Source organism: Somniosus microcephalus, chromosome 19 (genome assembly GCF_052327205.1).
Source record: "Somniosus microcephalus isolate GS21.2 chromosome 19, FLI_Smic_1.0, whole genome shotgun sequence".
Lineage (NCBI taxonomy): Eukaryota > Metazoa > Chordata > Chondrichthyes > Squaliformes > Somniosidae > Somniosus > Somniosus microcephalus.
In genome coordinates this window covers 2,399,097-2,423,729 of record NC_141005.1, presented here as the reverse complement: position 1 = coordinate 2,423,729, position 24,633 = coordinate 2,399,097, and the positions used below count along the sequence as shown (strand labels likewise).

The following is a 24,633-nucleotide window of genomic DNA, read 5'->3' as shown; positions in this document are numbered from 1 at the left end:
GTGGCAGGTAGTGCACTGATCCTTCCTGGGCTGCGGCGGTCGCTAACTCGAGCGGGTGGTTTGCAACGGGGCCGAGCAGCATTGTCGGGAAGAAGAGAGAGGGTGGAGCACACAGGGTGCGGCCGGTGCTATGAAGCCGGGCTGCGTATAGACCCGCGAAGAGGGAGCCAAGAGTCCCACAGGGTTGTTCCACGACGGGAAGATAATTTTTAAAAAAAAGAAATATTAAACGCGCAAGAAACCGCGAGGAGCTGCAGGTTGCAACGGGAACCGCGGAAAGCAGCGCTAACAACAGCGGGGAAGAAGGCAAAGCGCGTGAGGCGCCATCTTAATCAGCGGGGAAGAAGGCAAAGCGCGGGAGGCGCCATTTTAGATTTGCAAGATGCCGAAGACTGGCTGTATCACTGCTTTTGATAATACAATAGAGGACTGGACCACGTATGTGGAAAGAGTCGAGGTATATTTCGAGGCAAACGAAATAGCGGAGGAGAAAAAGGCATCGATATTGCTAAACTTAATGGGCGCTAGAACGTACGGCCTATTGCGGGACCTGATTACTCCAGCCAAGCCGAAGGCGAAGAGTTTTAACGAAATTGTTGCTGTCCTACAGGAACACCTAAACCCTGCACCGCTGTTGATAGCAGAAAGATTTAAATTCCACAGGAGAACTCAGCATAAAGATGAGAGCAATGCTGAGTACCTTACGGAACTACGCAAGCTATCAAAGCACTGCCAGTTCGGAGCAGGACTGGCAGATACCCTACGGGACAAATTTGCCTGTGAACTCCTGAGTGAAGGAACACAGAAGAAGTTACTCTCAGAGAAAGAGCTGACGCTAGATAAGGCTTTCAGTGTGGCAGTATCGTATGAAGCAGCAGCCAGGGGAGCTGCAGAAATTCAACAAAAACCACAGGAATACGGCACCCACGAAATGACACGGGGATTTGCAAAATGTTATCGCTGCGGCAGAACTAACCATGACCAGAAGGACTGCTGGTCCAAAGACAAAATATGCAGGCAATGCGGGAAGATGGGACACATTGCACGAGTTTGCAGGTCTGGGAAGAAGACCAGCGACAACAAAAAGGCTACTAAGGAACCGTACAAGAAAGTACAAAAGATGACGGACAGTAGTTCCGAAGACCAGATGAGCGATAGTGAATCCGGGAACAGGAGACTAAGCTGTCTCAAGCTTCACAATATAGTCACAAAAGAGGATCACCGAACCATTTGGGTCACCCTCACGATAGCAGGGTCCCAAGTTAAAATGGAATTGGATACAGGATCAGCGCTAACCGTCATGAATCGACGAGACTACGAGCGGCTATTTTCACACATACCCTTAAGAGAGACATCCATCGTCTTGACGACGTATACGGGGCAAAAAGTATACCCCAGAGGAAAAATAAGGGTGCCTGTCGAATACAACGGCAAGAAAATACGGAAATTGTATCTCTACATACTGCCAAATGGTGGACCACCGTTATTGGGACGGGAATGGATCAGGAAGATAAACTTAGATTGGCACTCCATTCATGCAATGACGGTGGACGGTAAAAAAGATGAAGACGTCACTCCTGGACGATTGTCAACAATCTTAGCTAACGCCAAAGAGGTATTTCAACAAGAACTGGGCACGCTTAAAGGCGTAACCGCCTCGATAAAAATAGAAGAGAATGCAGTTCCCAAGTTTTTCAAAGCAAGACCGGTACCATATGCAATTCGCCCAGCCGTCGAGGCAGAGCTGGAGAATCTGGAGAAGGCAGGCGTGTTGTCTAAGGTCGACTGGAGCGAGTGGGCGACACCGATCGTTCCTGTCATGAAGAAAACGTTAAGCAATAAGTCCGGGGAGCCAAGGAAGATTCGCATCTGTGGGGATTTCAAGGTGACGGTGAACCCTGTCCTTCACACAGTACAATATCCTCTTCCAAGGATAGAAGACATCTTCGCCTCACTGTCTGGAGGGAAGCGTTTTACAAAAATTGACCTAGCACAAGCATATTTGCAGATGGAGGTTGAAGAGTCCTCTAGGAAGTATCTCACGATAAACACTCACAATGGTCTTTACCAGTATCGTCGATTGGTATTCGGAGTAGCATCGGCTCCGGCGATATGGCAAAGAGCGATGGAACAAGTCCTGCAAGGGATTCCGGGGACTCAGTGTTACTTGGACGACATCCTTGTGACAGGTGAAGATGACAGTGAACACCTTAACAACCTAGAATAGCTGCTCACAAGACTACGGGAACATGGGCTGCGAGCCAACCGCCCCAAGTGCGAATTTTTTAAGAAACAGATATCGTATTGTGGCCACGTGATTGATGAAGAGGGGTTACATAAGTCCCCTGACAAAATTGAAGCGGTTGTTAAGGCCCCAGCACCTGAAAATGTGTCGCAACTGAGGTCATTCCTCGGATTGGTGAATTACTATCATAAGTTTTTGCCGAATTTGTCGACAATTTTGCACCCACTGAACGCCCTGCTACGAACGGGGGTAGCATGGAAATGGAGCGATGATTGTAAGCGGGCCTTTCAGAAGAGTAAGGACTTAATCACTTCAAGGGAAGTATTGGCTCACTACAACCCAGCACTGCCGATCAGACTGGCGTGTGATGCGTCTCCCTACGGCATTGGGGCGGTACTGTCACATAAATTCCTTGATGGTTTGGAGAGGCCGATAGCTTTTGCGTCACGCTCGTTAACTTCTGCCGAGCGTAACTACGCCCAGATTGACAGAGAGGCCCTCAGCCTAGTGTGGGGGGTGAAGAAGTTCAATCACTACCTGCACGGTCAAAAATTTACTCTACTAACCGATCATCAACCTCTTGTCTCCATTTTCAACCCTCAGAAGGGCGTACCAATAATGACAGCACAACGGCTGCAGAGGTGGTCCCTTTTCCTAGGGGCACACCAATATGACATCGAGTACAAAGGAACTAAACAGCATGGAAATGCTGATGGATTGTCACGCCTACCGTTGCCGACGGTGGAAGAAGACAACCTTGCAGTGGATCCAATGGAGTTATTCCACTCGACCACAGTCGAATGTCTCCCTGTGACGAATGCAAACATAGAAAAGGAAACACGGAATGACCCGACACTATCACGGGTCTATGATTTAACGGTGAAGGGATGGCCAGCACATGGTGAACCACTGCTGCCAGCATTCTCGCCGAGAAGAGAACAGCTGTCAGTGTGCAGAGGTACCTTGATGTGTGGATCCAGAGTAGTAATTCCACCTAAGTTGACGGATAGAGTGCTCAATGAGCTTCATGAGGGTCATCTGGGTGGGGTAAAAATGAAGAACTTAGCCAGAGCGTTTGTGTGGTGGCCGGGAATCGATAGAGAAATCGAAGAGATGACCAAGAGCTGTGCAGGATGCCAGAAGGTCCAAAACGCCCCACTACAAGCTCCTCTGCATCCATGGGAGTGGCCCTCATCTCCATGGCAAAGGGTGCACATTGATTTTGCTGGTCCCTTCATGGACTCGATGTTTTTAATTGCGGTGGATGCACATTCAAAGTGGCCAGAGGTAATAAAAATGTCCTCAACCACCACGGAAAAAACTATCACAGTTTTACGAATCATATTCGCCAGGAATGGGCTGCCTGAACAGATTTGCTCTGACAATGGACCACAGTTTGTGTCTGAAGAGTTCCGGAGGTTCTTCAAGAACAATGGTGTTAAGCATTACACATCTGCCCCATATCATCCAGCCACTAATGGATTGGCCGAGAGGTTTGTCCAAACATTCAAGAAGGCTATCAAGGCAATGTGTAATGAAGATATACCCCTACAACACAAAGTGGACAACTTCTTGTTTGCCTACCGGAATGCGACACATGCGGTTACCAACCAAGCTCCAGCCATGATGTTCTTCAGTCGAAGACTACGATGCCGCTTGGTTTTGGTTAAGCCAAACGTCCGACGAGATGTGGAGAACAGGCAGTTTCAGAATATGAATGAAAGGCCGACCAGGAGTTTTAAGATAGGTCAACCAGTTTTGGCCCGGGACTACCGCACTGAGAAATGGCAGCCAGGAACGATTTGTACACGACAAGGACCTCTCATGTATACCGTGGACGTTGGGGAGAGCATTGTAAGACGCCATGCTGACCAGATTCTAGAGTCACTGGAAAACGTCAACTCCACACCACGATCTGATACACCTGGTAATGAAATCGACGTTCCAATTGCAGCTACCGCAGAACCGGTAATATTGGAAGCAGATGAACCAAACAACGACATTGATCCCGACTCAACATTGCCAGAAGAACCTGATACCCCAAAGAGGCGTTATCCAGACAGAATCAGGAAGCCTTCTCAAAGACTGAACTTATAATTGCTTAAACTTAACCAATGTATCTCGCAACCGTAATTGTGATTGTAATTAGTTATCATTTAGTTGTTAAATGAATGTTATGTGCTGTTCATCTAAAAGGGGAGGAATTGTTGTGTATGTACCTTTAAGAGAATAACTGGTCTCAGACTGCAGTACCGGCAGTCACCACCCCTGTATAAAAGGCGCTAGTGAGCCTCTGTTGTTTTCAGTTTCACTATTGACTTCCATCAGTAAAGACGTGTTTTGTTCAACTCCTGCTGTCCGTGTCTCAGTCATTCACGGACGTAATAGCCACCACCTTCTCGAGGGCAACTAGGGATGGGCAATAAATGCTGGCCTTGCCAGTGACGCCCACATTCAGAGAATGAATAGTAATTTAAAAAATGTCCTTTCACAATTCTGACTATTTTAGGGCACATTCACTTTCACAATACGTTTGCACAGTTTCCAAGTATCAACTTATTGGTTCTTAGTTAAGTATTTAAAACATTTCATGCACTATTATTTTGATTTGCTCGTATAATTGTTACGCTCATCGCTTTGAGAATTTGAAAAAAAATTAGCTTCTATTTTATTTAAATTGGTTATTTTCATGCAAATAGTCAAACAGGATGATACATCTGCAATTTGTGTTCCACGAGTTTTAATTTTTCTTACCTGTTGCAGAAAAATTATTCCAAGAATTGCAGCAATAACCAGCAGTACAGCACCGAGTCCCAGGAGAATGTACTGAACATATTGCAGAACCGTGGGTACCAACACCATGAAGGTGTAGAAGGTATCGAGGATTGGACCGTCAATGTTCCCACTCTGAAGGAATGGTAGTAAGTAGAATAAGCATCAACCAGTTTGGTAAAAGTACACAAAAGGACACTCAGATTCTGCTTCTTAATAATAACTATTATTGATTAAATAATGTTACCTCAATTTGTGATTTTTTCCAACATGTAATGGTATGTTTTTTTTAAATTTTCTGCTGTTTTCTTTTCCTTTCTGTGATGGTTGCTCCTTTTATAGCGAGTGCTGATACCAAAGTGGAGCTTCTGGTGAGCATCCCAGGGAACATCAGACAACAGCCTCACACCCCCGCACAGGTGGGGTGGGGTGGGGGGCATTTTAACTTTTGCCATTAGTGTAAAATGGACACTACTGGATCAGCCACACGTTATACATCTCGCCTGATGTTCCATCTCACTGACGTGTATAACGGGCGGCCGATCCAGTATCCTTAGTTTTACACTGACCTCAGGGCTCTCTACGCGGAAGTCCTCCCTTTATCTATTGGGGACTTGGCCTGGAGGGTGTTGCACGGAGCAGTCCCGTGCAATAAGGTTTTAAGTCAGTTCATGGACTCCCAGGCCGCCTGCCTTTTCTGTGGCCTGGAGGAGTCCGTGTTCTATGTTTATGTAGAGTGTGAGAGGTTGCAGCCCCTCTTCCACTATTTGAAGGGGCTGCTCCTCGATTTTTAGCTGCACTTCAGTCCCACGCTCCTGATCTTTGGTCACCTAGTGCGGCGGGGAGCGGGCAGATCGGGGGACCTGCTCGTAGGACTGCTCCTGGGCCTGGCCAAAGTGGCCATCAACTGGTCCAGGCAGCGGGCGGTCGAGGAGGTCGTTCGGCCCGACTGCCACGTTCGTGCCCGGGTGGCCCTGGAGATGGGAGCACACGGTGTCTGCCGGCACACTCCAGGCCTTCCGTGACTAGTGAGCACCACAGGGACTGGAGTGCATCATCACCCCAGCAGCCAAATTTAAATTTAATTTGTTAAGTTTCATTTAATTTATTTTTGTTAAGTTACAGTTTATTTGTTAATTGTTGCCACCAAAAGAGTACACTGACCCCAGGCTTGTTTAAAGCTTCCAAACCCTGAGTGGCCACTTGTTCTGAGCACGAGTGTAAACGGTGAAAGTGGTTTCCATTGGTTGGCCCATTGGTAACAAGGGCCATAAAGTCTGGATAATGGGCAGAATGAAGGGGGAGGCTGGAGAAATATTTTCACCCAGGGTCATTAGGACAGGGAATGGTTAATTTTAGTAAGTATATTACCTCTTGGTTAAATGTTTCACGGCCATTTATTATTCACTTCACTTAGATTATAAATCATCACATTAATGCAGTCCCTCAAGTTCAAAAGCCCTTTAATAAATGTGCGGGGTTAGACAGCTGACAGCAATATTAAGGGAATCAAGGGATATGGGGATAGTGCAGGAAAGTGGAGTTGAGGTCGATGATCAGCCATGATCTTATTGAATGGTGGAGCAGGCTCGAGGGGCCGTATTGCCTACTCCTGCTCCTAGTTCTTATGTTCTTAATGTGTGGGTTAGGAAGGGATAAGCATAGAGATCCAGTTCGACATGTCTAGCTCACGGGGCAAATGGGGGAGTGACTCTCCCACTGATCACAAGCTGAGATGCAAAAGAGAAATAAAATTCTGGGAATTTCTTAGGGGTTCTGCTAATTTCCCACCATAATTCCAGCTGAAAACCAACAGAGCCCAACAGAAGAAGAAGTCAGGTGAGGCTGGGGTTCCCAGCAGGGGTCGGGGAGAGGCGGGGGCTCCCAGCAGGGGTCGGGGAGGCTGGGGCTCCCAGCAGGGGTCGGGGGGGAGGCTGGAGTGTGAGTCAGCAGAGAGTGCTGTGAGTTTGGGTAAGTGTGAGAGTTCTTTAATTGTTATTTCTCTTTAAATCATTCTTGATAAGATTACTTAAGCAGTTTAAGTAAAGGGGAAAAGTTAAATATTTGGGATTCTGTTGGTTTAAGAGTAAAACAAGGTTACACTGCAGTAGGAGTAAATTGGCACAGCAGGCAGTGGAAACCAGTTTTCTAACCAATCAGCAGGGGTGACTCATTTGGCTGTGAACAAACAAACAGTATAAAAAGTCCAGTCCTAGTGCGAGCAAGCACTGAGTGTGAGTCATCAAAGAGTGCTGTGAGTTTGGGTAAGTGTGAGTTAGGGTAAGTGGGGTGTTAGGTGCTCTTTTCAAACTTTAACTCTGTGGGTTGTAGTTGGCCTTTCTGGTGCAGAGTGACTGTTGGTAAACCATTTCCCTGGTGTAACTAGAGGGATTAATTTAATTTAAATCCAATTAATTAAAGGGGATACTAGCATCTAAAATTGGGCAGAGGGTGTCCATAACTAACAATAAAAAATTTAATTAATTACATAGAATGGAGCAGGTGATGTGTTATTGTTGCGAGATGTGGGAGCCGGTGAACCCCATTGAGGCTCACGGTGATTACGTCTGCGACAAGTGTCTGCTGCTACAGGAACTCCAGCTCCGTGTTGATGAGCTGGAGTCTGAGCTTCAGACTCTGCGACACATCAGGGAGGGGGAGAAGTACCTGGACTCTGTGTATCAGGAGGTGATCACACCTATGAAGTTAATTAATTCAGATGTAGCCCATGGTCAGGGACAGGACGGTGTGACTACGAGTGAGGCAGGTACGGGGATCCAGGAGGTAGAGCTGGAGGAGCCACAGCCCTTGCTCTTGTCCAACAGGTTCGAGGTTCTTACTCCCTGTGGGGACAGGAGCAGGGACTGCAGGGAGGATGAGCAACCTGGCCACAGCACCGTGGAACAGGGGGCCATTCAAGAGGGGGGAGTAAATAGAAATGTTGTAGTGGTAGTGGATAGTATTATTAGGGGGATAGATAGAGTTCTCTGCAGCCGAGAGCGAGAGTCCCGAAGGCGGTGTTGCCTACCCGGTGCCAGGGTTAAGGATATCTCCTCTGGGCTGGAAAGAAACTTGCAGTGGGAGGGGGTGGATCCAGTTGTCGTGGTCCATGTTGGTACAAACGACGTAGATAGAACTAGGAAACCGGTTCTGTTAAAGGAGTATGAGCAGCTAGGGGTCAAATTAAAAAACAGAACCTCAAGGGTAATAATCTCTGGATTATTACCTGAGCCACGAGCGAATTTGGCTAGGACAAATAAAATTAGAGAGTTAAATGCGTGGCTCAAAGACTGGTGTGGGAGAAATGGGTTTTGCTTCCTGGGACACTGGCACCAGTACTGGGGCAGGAGGGAGCTGTTCCGTTGGGACGGGCTTCACTTGGCCAGTGCTGGGACTAGAGTCCTGGCGGATCATATAACTAGGGCTGTAGAGAGGGCTTTAAATTAACTAGTTGGGGGGAGGTTCCTAGAGAGCAAATAATAAAAATGACAACAGAGAAGGTCATAGACTTAGGTAGCAGTGGGGAAATTAAAAACCAGAGCGTGTCAGGAAGGGGCAGAAGGTATGGAGTAAAAGGTAAAGTAATAAAAAGGGCAAAAGCAGCAACTAAGTGTCACAAAACATATTTGAAAGTTCTCTATCTGAATGCACGTAGCATTCGTAACAAAATAGACGAGTTAATGGCACAAATAACTACATATGGGTATGATCTTGTGGCCATTACAGAAACATGGCTGCAGGGTGACAATGCCTGGGAATTAAACATACCAGGTTATTTAATGATCAGGAAGGACAGGCAGGAAGGAAGGGGAGGTGGGGTGGCTATGTTAATAAAGGAAGGAATCACTGTAATACAGAGAAATGATATTGGGTCAAAAGATCAGGATAATGAAACAGTTTGGGTGGAGGTAAAGAATAATAAGGGGAAAAAAACACTAGTGGGCATAGTCTATAGGCCTCCGAACAGTTGCAACTCTGTTGGACGGAGTATCAATCAGGAAATAGTTGAGGCTTGTAATAAGGGAACATCTATAATTATGGGGGATTTTAACTATCATATTAATTGGACAAATCAAATTGGGCAGGGCTGCCTTGAGGATGAGTTCATTGAGTGTATTAGGGATGGGTTTCTTGAGCAGTATGTAACTGAACCGACGAGGGGGCAAGCAACCTTAGATCTGGTCCTGTGTAACGAGACAGGATTAATTAAAAATGTCCTAGTAAAGGATCCCCTTGGAATGAGTGACCATAACATGGTTGAATTCCATATTCAATTAGAGGGTGAGAAGGTTGGATCTCAAACAAGCGTGCTAAGCTTGAATAAAAGAGACTATGAAGGTATGAGAGCGGAATTGAGTAGAGTGGATTGGAAAAATAGATTAAAGGGTAAGACGGTACATGATCAGTGGTGTACATTTAAGGAGTTATTTTACAACTTCCAAAAAATATATATTCTACTGAGAAGAAAAGGGTGTAAAAGAAAAGACAGTCATCCGTGGCTAAGTAAAGAAATTAAGGATAGTATTCGACTAAAAACAAGGGCATATAAGGTAGCCAAATCTAGCGGGAGGATAGAGGATTGGGAAAACTTTAAAAGACAGCAAAAAATAACAAAAAGATTGATTAAGAAAGGGAAGATAGATTATGAAAGTAAATTAGCAAAAAATATAAAAACAGATAGTAAGAGTTTTTATAGTTATATAAAAAGAAAAAGGGTGGCTAAAGTAAATGTTGGTCCCTTAGAGGATGAGACCGGGAAATTAATAGTGGGAAATATGGAGATGGCAAAAACACTGAATGAATATTTTGTATCAGTCTTTACAGTAGAGGACACTAAGAATATCCCAACACTGGACAAACAGGGGGTTATGGGGGGGGGGAGGAGCTAAACACGATCAAAATCACTAAGGAAGTGGTACTCGGTAAAATAATGGGACTCAAGGCGGATAAATCACCTGGACCTGATGACTTACATCCTAGGGTCTTGAGGGAAGTGGCGGTAGGGATTGTGGATGCATTGGTAATAATTTTCCAAACTCCCTGGACTCAGCAAAGGTACCGGCAGACTGGAAAACTGCTAATGTAACACCCTTATTTAAAAAGGGCAGTAGACAGAAGGCTGGAAACTATAGACCGGTTAGCCTAACATCTGTGGTAGGTAAAATTTTGGAGTCCATTATTAAGGAGACAGTAACAGGACATTTGGATAATCATAATTTAATAGGACAAAGTCAGCATGGTTTTATGAAGGGGAAGTCATGTTTGACAAATTTGCTGGAGTTCTTTGAGGAAGTAACATATAGGGTGGATAAAGGGGAACCAGTGGACGTAGTGTATTTAGACTTCCAAAAGGCATTTGACAAGGTGCCACACAAAAGATTGCTTAAGATAAAAAATCACGGGATTGGGGGTAATATTCTGGCATGGATAGAGGATTGGCTATCTAACAGAAGGCAGCGAGTTGGGATAAATGGTTCATTCTCAGACTGGCAATCAGTAACTAGTGGTGTTCCACAGGGGTCAGTGCTGGGTCCCCAACTCTTTACAATCTATATTAACGATTTGGAGGAGGGGACCGAGTGTAACATATCAAAGTTTGCAGATGATACTAAGATGGGAGGGAAAGTAGTGAGTGAGGAGGACATAAAAAACCTGCAAGGGGACATAGACAGGCTAAGTAAGTGGGCAGAGATTTGGCAGATGGAATACAATACTGGAAAGTGTGAGGTTATGCACTTTGGCAGGAAAAATCGTAGAGCAAGTTATTATCTTAATGGCAAGAAACTGGAAAGTACTGAAGTACAAAGGGATCTGGGGGTCCTGGTGCACGAAACTCAAAAGGTTAGTATGCAGGTGCAGCAAGTGATTAAGAAGGCCAAAGGAATGTTGGCTTTCATTGCTAGGGGGATAGAATATAAAAATAGGGAGGTATTGCTTCAGTTGTACAGGGTATTGGTGAGACCGCACCTGGAATACTGCATACAGTTTTGGTGTCCATACTTAAGAAAAGACATACTTGCTCTCGAGTCAGTACAAAGAAGGTTCACTCGGTTAATCCCGGGGATGAGGGGATGGACATATGAGGAGAGGTTGAGTAGATTGGGACTCTACTCATTGGAGTTCAGAAGAATGAGAGGCGATCTTATTGAAACATATAAGATTGTGAAGGGGTTGGATCGGGTGGATGCGGGGAGGATGTTCCCGATGATGGGTGAAACTAGAACTAGGGGGCATAGTCTTAGAATAAGGGGCTGCTCTTTCAAAACTGAGATGAGGAGGAACTACTTCACTCAGAGGGTGGTAGGTCCATGGAATATGCTGCCCCAAAAAGCTGTAGAAGCTACATCATTACATAAATTTAAAACAGAAATAGACAGTTTCCTAGAAGTAAAGGGAATTAAGGGTTACGGGGAGCGGGCAGGAATTTGGACATGAGTCTAGGTTCGGATCGGACATGGCCCTGTGGGTAGCGGAGCGGGCCCAGGGGCCGTGTAGCCTGATCCTGCTCCTATTTCGTGTGTCTAATTCTGTTAGATTCAGGAGATGGTTCTGTGATAGTAGATTGGCGGTTAGGATCAGATCAGCCATGATCTTATTGAATGGCGGAGCAGGCTCGAGGGGCCGATTGGCCTACTCCTGCTCCTATTTCTTATGTTCTTATGTAAGCAGGGGTCGGGGGGGAGGCTGGGGCTCCCAGCAGGGGTCGGGGGGGAGGCTGGGGCTCCCAGCAGGGGTCGGGGGGGAGGCTGGGGCTCCCAGCAGGGGTCAGGGGGATGCTGGGGCTCCCAGCAGGGGTCGGGGGGAGGCTGGGGCTCCCAGCAGGGGTCGGGGGGAGGCTGGGGCTCCCAGCAGGGGTCGGGGGGAGGCTGGGGCTCCCTGCAGGGGTCGGGGGGAGGCTGGGTCTCCCAGCAGGGGTCGGGGGAAGGCTGGGGCTCCCAGCAGGTGTCGGGGGAAGGCTGGGGCTCCCAGCAGGGGTCGGGGAGAGGTTGGGGCTCCCAGTCCGATGTGGCAGTGTAATTAACTCTGTATTTCTCTTAATTTCCTTCAACAAAAACATAACAAGCAAATTGTTTTGTGCGAGTTAATTTTCATGAACCTGTTTCAGTCTGTGAGCCGCACTGGGAACAATCTTGCTCACGAGTTCCCAGCTTTCATTTGACTCTGGGTAGGGGAGATTTTCCCGACGCGTTTTAGCAGAGTTTTCTGGTCGTGACCTTACCTCAGCAAACCAAATTAAAGGAAGCAGCATCGTCTGCATTTTCCCAGTAATTCTAAAGAAGGAAAGTGAAAGGTTATTATGCTGCGTGAGGAATTGATCACCTGTCCTGTGAGCAATTGTCAATCTTATCCTGAATTTGGTTTCAGAATCTGTGGCTAAATACTTTCAAGATGAGGTAACGCTCCCTGCCAACAGTTTATTTAATGAATGGAAGGAAACACCGCGGGACACACTCACTGGAAGGAGACACACTATAAGGTCGGGACCCAGGAACGAGGTCGAGGCCCAGGGACGAGGACGGGGCCCAGGGGCGAGGACGGGGCCCAGGGGCGAGGACGGGGCCCAGGGACGAGGACGGGGCCCAGGAACGAGGTCGAGGCCCAGGGACGAGGACGGGGCCCAGGGGCGAGGTCGAGGCCCAGGGACGAGGACGGGGCCCAGGGACGAGGACTGGGCCCAGGAACGATGTCGAGGCCCAGGGACGAGGACGGGGCCCAGGAACGAGGTCGAGGCCCAGGGACGAGGACGGGGCCCAGGAACGAGGTCGAGGCCCAGGGACGAGGACGAGGACGGGGCCCAGGGGCGAGGACGGGACCCAGGGGCGAGGACGGGGCCCAGGGGCGAGGACGGGACACAGGGGCGAGGCCCAGGGGCAAGGACGGGGCCCAGGGGCGAGGACGGGGCCCAGGGGCGAGGACGAGGACGGGACACAGGGGCGAGGTCGAGGCCCAGGGGCGAGGACGGGGCCCAGGGGCGAGGACGGGGCCCAGGGGCGAGGACGAGGATGGGACACAGGGGCGAGGTCGAGGCCCAGGGGCGAGGACGGGGCCCAGGGGCGAGGACGGGGCCCAGGGGCGAGGACGAGGACGGGACACAGGGGCGAGGTCGAGGCCCAGGGGCGAGGACGGGGCCCAGGGGCGAGGACGGGGCCCAGGGGCGAGGACGGGACACAGGGGCGAGGACGAGGCCCAGGGGCGAGGCCCAGGGGCGAGGACGGGGCCCAGGGGCGAGGACGGGGCCCAGGGGTGAGGACGGGACACAGGGGCGAGGACGGGGCCCAGGGGCGAGGACGGGACACAGGGGCGAGGACGAGGACGGGACACAGGGGCGAGGACGAGGCCCAGGGGCGAGGACGAGGACGGGACACAGGGGCGAGGACGAGGCCCAGGGGCGAGGACGAGGACGGGACACAGGGGCGAGGTCGAGGCCCAGGGGCGAGGACGGGGCCCAGGGGCGAGGACGGGACACAGGGGCGAGGTCGAGGCCCAGGGGCGAGGACGGGGCCCAGGGGCGAGGACGGGACACAGGGGCGAGGACGAGGCCCAGGGGCGAGGACGAGGACGGGACACAGGGGCGAGGTCGAGGCCCAGGGGCGAGGACGGGGCCCAGGGGCGAGGACGGGGCCCAGGAACGAGGTCGAGGCCCAGGGACGAGGACGGGGCCCAGGGGCGAGGTCGAGGCCCAGGGACGAGGACGGGGCCCAGGGACGAGGACTGGGCCCAGGAACGATGTCGAGGCCCAGGGACGAGGACGGGGCCCAGGAACGAGGTCGAGGCCCAGGGACGAGGACGGGGCCCAGGAACGAGGTCGAGGCCCAGGGACGAGGACGAGGACGGGGCCCAGGGGCGAGGACGGGACCCAGGGGCGAGGACGGGGCCCAGGGGCGAGGACGGGGCCCAGGGGCGAGGACGGGACACAGGGGCGAGGCCCAGGGGCAAGGACGGGGCCCAGGGGCGAGGACGGGGCCCAGGGGCGAGGACGAGGACGGGACACAGGGGCGAGGTCGAGGCCCAGGGGCGAGGACGGGGCCCAGGGGCGAGGACGGGGCCCAGGGGCGAGGACGAGGATGGGACACAGGGGCGAGGTCGAGGCCCAGGGGCGAGGACGGGGCCCAGGGGCGAGGACGGGGCCCAGGGGCGAGGACGAGGACGGGACACAGGGGCGAGGTCGAGGCCCAGGGGCGAGGACGGGGCCCAGGGGCGAGGACGGGGCCCAGGGGCGAGGACGGGACACAGGGGCGAGGACGAGGCCCAGGGGCGAGGCCCAGGGGCGAGGACGGGGCCCAGGGGCGAGGACGGGGCCCAGGGGTGAGGACGGGACACAGGGGCGAGGACGGGGCCCAGGGGCGAGGACGGGACACAGGGGCGAGGACGAGGACGGGACACAGGGGCGAGGACGAGGCCCAGGGGCGAGGACGAGGACGGGACACAGGGGCGAGGACGAGGCCCAGGGGCGAGGACGAGGACGGGACACAGGGGCGAGGTCGAGGCCCAGGGGCGAGGACGGGGCCCAGGGGCGAGGACGGGACACAGGGGCGAGGTCGAGGCCCAGGGGCGAGGACGGGGCCCAGGGGCGAGGACGGGACACAGGGGCGAGGACGAGGCCCAGGGGCGAGGACGAGGACGGGACACAGGGGCGAGGTCGAGGCCCAGGGGCGAGGACGGGGCCCAGGGGCGAGGACGGGACACAGGGGCGAGGACGGGGCCCAGGGGCGAGGACGGGACACAGGGGCGAGGACGGGGCCCAGGGGCGAGGACGGGACACAGGGGCGAGGACGGAGCCCAGGGGCGAGGACGGGGCCCAGGGGTGAGGACGAGGCCCAGGGGCGAGGACGAGGACGGGACACAGGGGCGAGGACGAGGACGGGACACAGGGGCGAGGACGAGGCCCAGGGGCGAGGACGGGGCCCAGGGGCGAGGACGGGGCCCAGGGGCGAGGACGGGACACAGGGGCGAGGACGGGGCCCAGGGGCGAGGATGGGACACAGGGGCGAGGACGGGGCCCAGGGGCGAGGACGGGACACAGGGACGAGGCCCAGGGGCGAGGACGGGACCCAGGGGCGAGGACGAGCCCTGCAGCAAGGCTGGGGCCCAGGAGTGGCGCAGCGTGGACCAGCAGCGGACCACACTGCAGCCTATGAAACCCAGGCAGAGAGGACCTGCGGGAAGGAGGGAGGAGGACAGTAGGAATATGTCTGTGTGTGCTAGGCCGATGGAGCAGAGCCTGGTCTCCAATCGTCTTGGATCTCCTTGCCATTGGACCAAGACCTTGCTCTGTCAGCCCGTGTGGTAGCTGGTGTGCAACGGCCACCCCACGTTAAAAGAATTCACGCACAGGCATCTTCCACCCTTTAAAATGAAGTTCGGGACCTGGAACGTCTAGACCCTCATGGACAACCCCAACAGTGACAGACCGGAACGCCGTACTGCTATCGTTGCTCGGGAGCTCAGACGTTTCGACATTGACATCGCCGCCCTAAGCAAGACCTGGCGGGCTGGGGAAGCCCAGCTCAAGGAGCAAGGTGGTGGCTACACCTTCTTCTGGAAAGGCAAACCTGAAGAAGGACGCCGCCTCCATGGGGTCGGCTTCGCCATAAAAAATGGGCGAGTTGAACGTCTCAGAGACTCCCCTTGTGGAATAAACAAACGCCTCATGACTCGACGGCTCACCCTAGCCCGGAACCAGTGCACTACCGTCATCAGTGCGTACGCCCCAACGCTGGAAGCCACAGACGAGACCAAAGAGGAATTCTACTTCCTGTCCCGAGTCCCAACAGGCGACAAGCTGATCCTCCTTGGCGACTTCAACGCCAGAGTTGGAAAAGACACAGACCTTTGGGGAGGTGAGATCGGCAGCGGGAGTAGGGAAAGCTAACTCCAACGGTACCCTCCTCCTGATGAAATGCTTAGAACATGGCCTTGTCATAACCAACACCTTGTTCCGTCAGAGAGACAAGTACAAGGCTTCATGGCAGCACCCTTGCTCCAAGCACTGGCATCTGCTGGACTATGTTATCATCCAAGCAAGGGACCACAAGGACATCCGCATCACCGTGCCATGACAGGAGCGGACGACTGCTGGACAGACCGTCGCTTAATCCACTCTGTCATCTCCATCAACGTAGCCCCAAAACAGCGGTGGCCACAGAAACAATGCCGCAGGAAAATCAACGCTGGAGCACTCAAAGACCCTGCTAAAAAAGCCCTATTCAGCCTGCACCTCACAACCAACCTGACGACTCCCAGTGATTGTCAGGGTGTCCACAGCACCTGGTCTGCACTCAAGGCCTCCATAATCAGCACCTGTGAAGAGACGCTTGGTCACTCGACCAGGAAACACCAAGACTGGTTCGACGAGAATGACCAGGAGATCCAGGAGCTAATAACCCGCAAGCGCAAAGCATTCCTGATCTGGAAACAGCAACAGAACTCGAGAGCAAGAAAGCAGCTCGACAGGCGCCTGAAGGCCGAGGCCCAACAAAAAACTCGTGACTTAACGAACAGATGGTGGGTGGAGAAAGCATAGGAGATCCAGCAGCTAGCCGACAACCACGACGTGCGTGGATTCTTTAGCACAGTCAAGACCATCTACGGCCCAAGCACCCAAGGCCCTACCCTACTGCGGGCCAAGAACAGAGAAACTCATCAAGGACAGAGAGGCAGTCAGTGCCCGCTGGAAGGAGCACTTCGAAGATCTCCTTAACCGAGACTCTGTCTTCGACGGGAGTGTCCTCAACTCCATCACGCAGCATGCTACCCGCCACCACCTCAGCACAACCCCAGCCTGGCATGAGGTTGAAAAGGCCATCCGACAACTGAAGAGCAACAAAGCCTCAGGAGCAGATGGAATCCCCGCCGAGGTGCTAAAACATGGCGGAGAAGCGCCATTGGCGTGATTACATGAACTCATTTCTCTTATTTGGAAGGAGAGCATGCCAGGGGGTCTCAGAGATGCCGTAATCGTGACCATCTTCAAGAAAGGTGACAAGTCTGATTGCGGTAATTACAGAGGAGTCTCCCTGCTGTCTGCCACAGGGAAAGCCATCGCAAGAATCCTCCTCAATCACCTTCTCCCAGTGGCTGAAGAGCTCCTCTCAGAGTCGCAATGCGGATTCCACCCACTAAGGGGCACAATGGACATGATCTTCACTGCGCATCAACTACATGAGAAATGCAGGGAACAACGCCAACCGCTGTACATGGCCTTCTTCGACCTCACAAAGGCCTTCAACACCGTCAACCGTGAGGGATTATGGAGTGTCCTCCTCAAACTCGGCTGCCCTCAAAAGTTTGTCACCATCCTCCGCCTGCTTCACGATGACATGCAAGCCGTGATCCTGACCAACGGATCCACCATAGACCCAATTCACGTATGGACCGGGGTCAAGCAAGGCTGTGTCATCGCACCAACGCTCTTCTCGATCTTCCTGGCTGCAATGCTCCATCTCACCCTCAGTAAGCTCCCCACTGGAGTGGAGCTAATCTACAGAACAAATGGGAAACTGTTCAACCTCCGTCGCCACCAGTCCAGATCCAAGGTCGTCCCATTCTCTGTCATAAGAACATAAGAAATAGGAGCAGGAATAGGCCACTTGGCCCCTTGAGCCTGCTCCGTCATTCAATAAGATCATGACTGATCTAGGGCTCAAAGCCACTTCCCAACCCGCTCCCCATAACCCTTCACTCCCTTATCTTGCAAAAATTTGTCTATCTCCACTTTAAATGTATTTAATGACCCAGCCTCCACAGCTCTCTGGGGCAGAGAATTCCACAGGTTTACGACCCTCTGAGAGAAGAAATACCAAGGGGCAGAAAACGTTAGTGGGAGTTGTATACAGACCTCCAAACAGTAATGCTGAGGTTGGGGATGGCATTAAACGGGAAATTAGAGACGTGTGCAATAAGGGCACAGCAGTCATCATGGGTGACTTTAATCTACATATAGATTGGGCTAACCAAATTAGTAACAATACTGTGGAGGAGCAATTCCTGGAGTGTATACGGGATGGTTTCCTGGACCAATATGTCGAGGAATCAACTAGAGATCAGGCCATCTTAGACTGGGTATTATGTAATGAGAAAGGATTAATTAGCAATCTTGTGCGAGGCCCCTTGGGGCGAAGCGATCATAATATGATCGAATTCTTCATTATGATGGAGAGTGAAGTAGTTGACTCAGGGACTAGGGTCCTGAATTTAAATAAAGGAAACTACGATGGTATGAGGCGCGAGTTGGCTAGGATGGATTGGGGAATGTTACTTAAAGGGTTGAAGGTGGATAGGCAATGGCAAACATTTAAAGACCGCATGGATGAACTACAGAATTTGTTCATCCCTGTTTGCCATAAAAATAAAACAAAAAAGGTGACTCAACCGTGGCTAACAAGGGAAATTAGGGATAGCATAAGATCCAAGGAGAGGACATATAAATTGGCCAGAAAAAGCAGCAAACCTGGGAGCAATTTAGGATTCAGCAAAGGAGGACAAAGGGATTAATTAAGAGGGGGAAAATAGAGTATGAGAGTAAGCGTGCAGGGAACATAAAAACTGACTGTAAAAGCTTCTATAGATATGTGAAGAGAAAAAGATTGGTGAAGTCAAGTGCAGGTCCCTTGCAGACAGAATCAGGGGAATTTATAATGGGAAACAAAGAAATGGCAGACCAACTAAATACATACTTTGGTTCTGTCTTCACAAAGGAGGACACAAATAACCTCCCAGAGATGTCAGGGAACATAGGTTCTAATGAGAGGAACTGAATGAAATCAGTATTTGTAAGGAAATATTGTTAGGGAAATTGACAGGATTGACAGCCGATAAATCTCCAGGGCCTGATAATCTACATCCTAGGGTACTTAAGGAAGTGGCCCTAGAAATAGTAGATGCATTGCTGGTCATCTTCCAAAATTCTATAGACTCTGGAACAGTTCCCATGGATTGGAGGGTAGCTAATGTAACCCCACTATTCAAAAAAGGTGGTAGAGAGAAAACGGAGAATTATAGACCGGTAAGCCTGACATCGGTAGTGGGGAAAATGCTAGAGTCCATTATAAAAGATGTAATAGAAGAGCACTTGGAAAACAGTAACAGGATCGGACAAAGTCAACATGGATTTACAAAAGGTAAATCGTGCTTGACTAATCTACTGGAATTTTTTGAGGATGTAACTGGTAGAATAGATAAGGGAGAACCAGTGGATGTGGTGTATTTGGACTTTCAGAAGGCTTTCGATAAGGTCCCGCATAAGAGATTAGCATGTAAACTTAAAGCACTTGGGATTGGGGGTAAGGTACTGACTTGGATAGAGAACTGGTTGGCAGACAGGAAGCAAAGAGTTGGAATAAACAGCTCTTTTTCCGAGTGGCAGGCAGTGACTAGTGGGGTGCCGCAGGGATCGGTGCTAGGACCCCAGCTATTCACAATATATATTAATGATCTAGACGAGGGAACCAGATGAAATATCTCCAAGTTTGCAGTCGACACAAAGCTGGGTGGGCGTGTGTGCTGTGAGGAGGATGCCGAGAAACCGAGGGGGGCACGGTGGCACAGTGGTTAGCACTGTTGCCTCACAGCGCCAGGGACCCGGGTTCAAATCTGGCCTTGGGCAACTGTCTGTGTGGAGTTTGCACATTCTCCCTGTGTCTGCGTGGGTTTCCTCCGGGTGCTCCGGTTTCCTCCCACAGTCCAAAGATGTGCGGGTTAGGTTGATTTGGCTATGATAAATTGACCCTTAGTGTTAGGGGATTAAATACGTGGGGTTACAGGGATAGGGTGAGATATGTGTCGGTGCAGGCTCGATGGGCTGAAATGGCCTCTATCTGCACTGTGGGGATTCTGTGGGATTCTGTGAAACTCCAGTATGATTTGGACAGGTTGGGTGATTGGGCAGATGCAGTATAATGTGGATAAATGTGAGGTTATCCACTTTGGTGGCAAAAACAGGAAGGCAGATTATTATCTGAACGGCAATAGATTGGGAGAAGGGGAAGTGCAACGAGACCTGGGTGTCCTTGTGCACCAGTCGCTGAAGGTAAGCATGCAGGTGCAGCAGGCAGTTAAGAAAGCAAATGGTATGTTGGCCTTCGTAGCGAGAGGGTTCGAGTACAGGAACAAGGATGTCTTGCTACAGTTGTACAGGGCCTTGGTGAGAACACACATTGAGTAGTGTGTGCAGTTTTGGTCGCCTTATCTGAGGAAGGATGTTCTTGCCATGGAGGGAGTGCAGCGAAGATTCACCAGGCTGATACCTGGGATGGCAGGAATGACGTATGAGGAGAGGAGCATTAATCTCCTTTACAGTTGCGCTCTGTCCAGCAGTAATATTTGTGAGTCTGTTACTGTGTCACATCGTATTGGAAGATGGATTTCGAAGGATGCCAGCTGATTACTGTCGATCTGATTCTGTAGTTCCCACTCCACTTGCACTGACAATAATGAACTGTTTCCTGAAAATACCTGATGTGTTGGACGCGGACACAGTTTAATTATTTCAGTGTAATTCTTTACAAGGGTGACTGAGGGAGAGACTAACAGCCTACGCCAGTTGGAAAGCTAGCAGCGGCCGTTACACAAGTACGATGGGCCGAATGGCCTCCTCCGCTTTAATTTCTATGATTCTGGTGAGCTTACAGGCTCCGGGGAGTGGGGTAAAAGAAAAAGACTCGCATTTCTCCAGTGCCTTTCACGACCTCGGGACATCCCAAAGCGCTTCACAGCCAATGAAGTACCTTTTGAAGTGTAGTCACTGTTGTAATGTGGGAAACATGGGAGCTAATTTGCGCACAGCAAGCTCCCACAAACAGCAATGTGATAATGACCAGATCATCTGTTTTTGTCATGTTGATTGAGGGATAAATATTGGCCCCAGGACACCGGGGAGAACTCTCCCGCTCTTCTTCAAACAGTGCCATGGGATCTTTTACATCCACCTGAAAGAGCAGATGGGGCCTCGGTTTAACGTCTCATCCGAAAGACAGCACCTGTGACAGTGCAGCACTCCCTCAGCACTGCAATGGGTGTGTCAGCCTAGATTTTTTGCTCCAGTCTCTGGATGAGGACTTGAATCCACAACCTTCTGGCTCAGAGGGGAGAGTGGGGTTAGGGTTAGGGTTTGTAGAATCTATTATTTCTGCTGAGCCTGTCAGAGACAGTGAAGGAAGCTGAAGCCATTCCAGGTTCAAAATGAGTCTGAGGGGAGAGGTCTCAGAGAGAGGGGTACAGGGGGCGATGGGACTGTGGGGAGAGGGGTACAGGGGGCAATGGGACTGAGGGGAGAGGGGTACAGGGGGCGATGTGTGTGGAGAGAGGGGGTACAGGGGGCGATGGGACTGTGGGGAGAGGGGTACAGGGGGCAATGGGACTGAGGGGAGAGGGGATACAGGGGGCGATGTGTGTGGAGAGAGGGGGTACAGGGGGCAATGGGACTGAGGGGAGAGGGGATACAGGGGGCGATGTGTGTGGAGAGAGGGGGTACAGGGGGCGATGTGTGTGAGGGGAGAGGGGGTACAGGGGGCGATGGGACTGTGGGGAGAGGGGTACAGGGGGCAATGGGACTGAGGGGAGAGGGGATACAGGGGGCGATGTGTGTGGAGAGAGGGGGTACAGGGGGCGATGTGTGTGAGGGGAGAGGGGTACAGGGGGCGATGGGACTGTGGGGAGAGGGGTACAGGGGGCAATGGGACTGAGGGGAGAGGGGATACAGGGGGCGATGTGTGTGGAGAGAGGGGGTACAGGGGGCGATGTGTGTGAGGGGAGAGGGGTACAGGGGGCAATGGGACTGAGGGGAGAGGGGGTACAGGGGGCGATGTGTGTGAGGGGAGAGGGGGTACAGGGGGCGATGTGTGTGAGGGGAGAGGGGTACAGGGGGCGATGTGTGTGGAGAGAGGGGGTACAGGGGGCGATGTGTGTGAGGGGAGAGGGGGTACAGGGGGCGATGTGTGTGAGGGGAGAGGGGTACAGGGGGCAATGGGACTGAGGGGAGAGGGGATACAGGGGGCGATGTGTGTGGAGAGAGGGGGTACAGGGGGCGATGTGTGTGAGGGGAGAGGGGGTACAGGGGGCGATGTGTGTGAGGGGAGAGGGGGTACAGGGGGCGATGTGTGTGAGGGGAGAGGGGGTACAGGGGGCGATGTGTGTGGAGAGAGGGGGTACAGGGGGCGATGTGTGTGAGGGGAGAGGGGGTACAGGGGGCGATGTGTGTGAGGGGAGAGGGGATACAGGGGGCGATGTGTGTGGAGAGAGGGGGTACAGGGGGCGATGTGTGTGAGGGGAGAGGGGTACAGGGGGCAATGGGACTGAGGGGAGAGGGGATACAGGGGGCGATGTGTGTGGAGAGAGGGGGTACAGGGGGCGATGTGTGTGAGGGGAGAGGGGGTACAGGGGGCGATGTGTGTGAGGGGAGAGGGGGTACAGGGGGCGATGTGTGTGAGGGGAGAGGGGGTACAGGGGGCGATGTGTGTGAGGGGAGAGGGGGTACAGGGGGCGATGTGTGTGAGGGGAGAGGGGGTACAGGGGGCGATGTGTGTGAGGGGAGAGGGGGTACAGGGGACAATTGGTGTGATGGGAGAGGGGGTACAGGGGGCAATGGGATTGAGGTCTCTCAGAGGGAGGGCACGGATATGATGAACCGATTCTATGTTGACAGAGTTCTGCTGTGTCCCCAGGGTGTGATCTTCAGACAGACGCACCTGAAATATAATTACAGTTCCACTGCTTACGATTTGAGCCCTGAGACTATTGCTCGACTGCAGCACACAACAACCATCGCTTAAATTAACAAGAATCCTGCTTGTACAATGACTGCTCGTTCCACACGCAAACCTCTTTCCCCATTACACTCGCTTGCTCAATTTCCAAAATTTTAAAACAGGAGCACATTTTATATTTTCTCAGCTTTAACCACTTTTGCTTCTCTGAATTTTCCTTGTGTCGTCAAGGTCAGGGTCAGAGTTAGTGTTACAATCGCCTTGTGCCGATAGGGTCAGCTCGGGTTAGGGTCAGAGTTAGTGTTACAATCGCCTTGTGCCGATAGGGTCAGCTCGGGTTAGGGTCAGAGTTAGTGTTACAATCGCCTTGTGCCGATAGGGTCAGCTCGGGTCAGGGTCAGAGTTAGTGTTACAATCGCCTTGTGCTGATAGGGTCAGTTCGGGTCAGGGTCAGAGTTAGTGTTACAATCGCCTTGTGCCGATAGGGTCAGCTCGGGTTAGGGTCAGAGTTAGTGTTACAATCGCCTTGTGCCGATAGGGTCAGCTCGGGTTAGGGTCAGAGTTAGTGTTACAATCGCCTTGTGCCGATAGGGTCAGCTCGGGTTAGGGTCAGAGTTAGTGTTATAATCGCCTTGTGCTGATAGGGTCAGCTCGGGTTAGGGTCAGAGTTAGTGTTACAATCGCCTTGTGCTGATAGGGTCAGTTCGGGTCAGGGTCAGAGTTAGTGTTACAATCGCCTTGTGCCGATAGGGTCAGCTCGGGTTAGGGTCAGAGTTAGTGTTACAATCGCCTTGTGCCGATAGGGTCAGCTCGGGTTAGGGTCAGAGTTAGTGTTACAATCGCCTTGTGCCGATAGGGTCAGCTCGGGTTAGGGTCAGAGTTAGTGTTACAATCGCCTTGTGCCGATAGGGTCAGTTCGGGTTAGGGTCAGAGTTAGTGTTACAATCGCCTTGTGCTGATAGGGTCAGCTCGGGTTAGGGTCAGAGTTAGTGTTGCAATCGCCTTGTGCCGATAGGGTCAGCTCGGGTTAGGGTCAGAGTTAGTGTTACAATCGCCTTGTGCCGATAGGGTCAGCTCGTGTTAGGGTCAGAGTTAGTGTTACAATCGCCTTGTGCCGATAGGGTCAGCTCGGGTTAGGGTCAGAGTTAGTGTTACAATCGCCTTGTGCCGATAGGGTCAGCTCGGGTCAGGGTCAGAGTTAGTGTTACAATCGCCTTGTGCTGATAGGGTCAGTTCGAGTCAGGGTCAGAGTTAGTGTTACAATCGCCTTGTGCCGATAGGGTCAGTTCGGGTTAGGGTCAGAGTTAGTGTTACAATCGCCTTGTGCTGATAGGGTCAGCTCGGGTTAGAGTTAGGGTCAGTTCGGGTTAAGGTTAGGGTCAGTTCGGGTTAGGGTTAGAGTTAGTTAGGATTAGAGTTAGGGTCAGTTCGGGTTAGGGTTAGGGTGGTTATGGTTAGGGTAAGGTGGTTAGTGTTTGGGTTAAGGTTAAGGTTAGGGTTAGGGTGGTACTGACTGAACTCTAATCCGTGATCCCAGCAAATATCAACAGCCATTTTCTCCAGGTCATTAAACAGTCAGAAGTTTATAAGAATGCCCCAAAAAACTCACTTTATTCCTTTTGCAGTTTTTAGGAACAAGTTCAGCTGTAATTTAACGGAGACATTCAAGGGGATTCCAGACAACTGAAAGAGAAAAAAAACAAATCACCTTTAAAACATTTTGGCCTAGAAATTCATTATTGCCACTTTTGGGGCGGTAAAGTCGGGCGGCCGCTAAAGTTTGCGCCCGGCGCAAATTCGAGGCCACTTCTCCGATATTCATTAGCTTCGCCCTAAGAGTTTGCTCGAGCGCTAAAACTGGCGCTGGACGCCTCTCTTTAGGCGCTAAGCCGGAGGTGCTGAGCGAGAGCGCCG

The 24,633-nt window shown here is 51.7% G+C and overlaps 1 protein-coding gene across 1 annotated transcript in view; it reads right to left on the bottom strand.

Annotated features, from left to right (window-relative positions):
* LOC147103488 (scavenger receptor class B member 1-like) overlaps positions 1-24,633 on the bottom strand; it is a 119,775-nt gene that overhangs the window by 12,187 nt on the left and 82,955 nt on the right. Inside the window, exons 9-11 of the mRNA XM_086011814.1 lie at positions 24,329-24,402; positions 12,237-12,288; positions 5,000-5,152 (exon numbers count right to left, since the gene is read on the bottom strand). Of these exons, the coding sequence (XP_085867940.1) occupies positions 5,000-5,152; positions 12,237-12,288; positions 24,329-24,402 (279 nt within the window). The remainder of the gene's footprint in view (positions 1-4,999; positions 5,153-12,236; positions 12,289-24,328; positions 24,403-24,633) is intronic.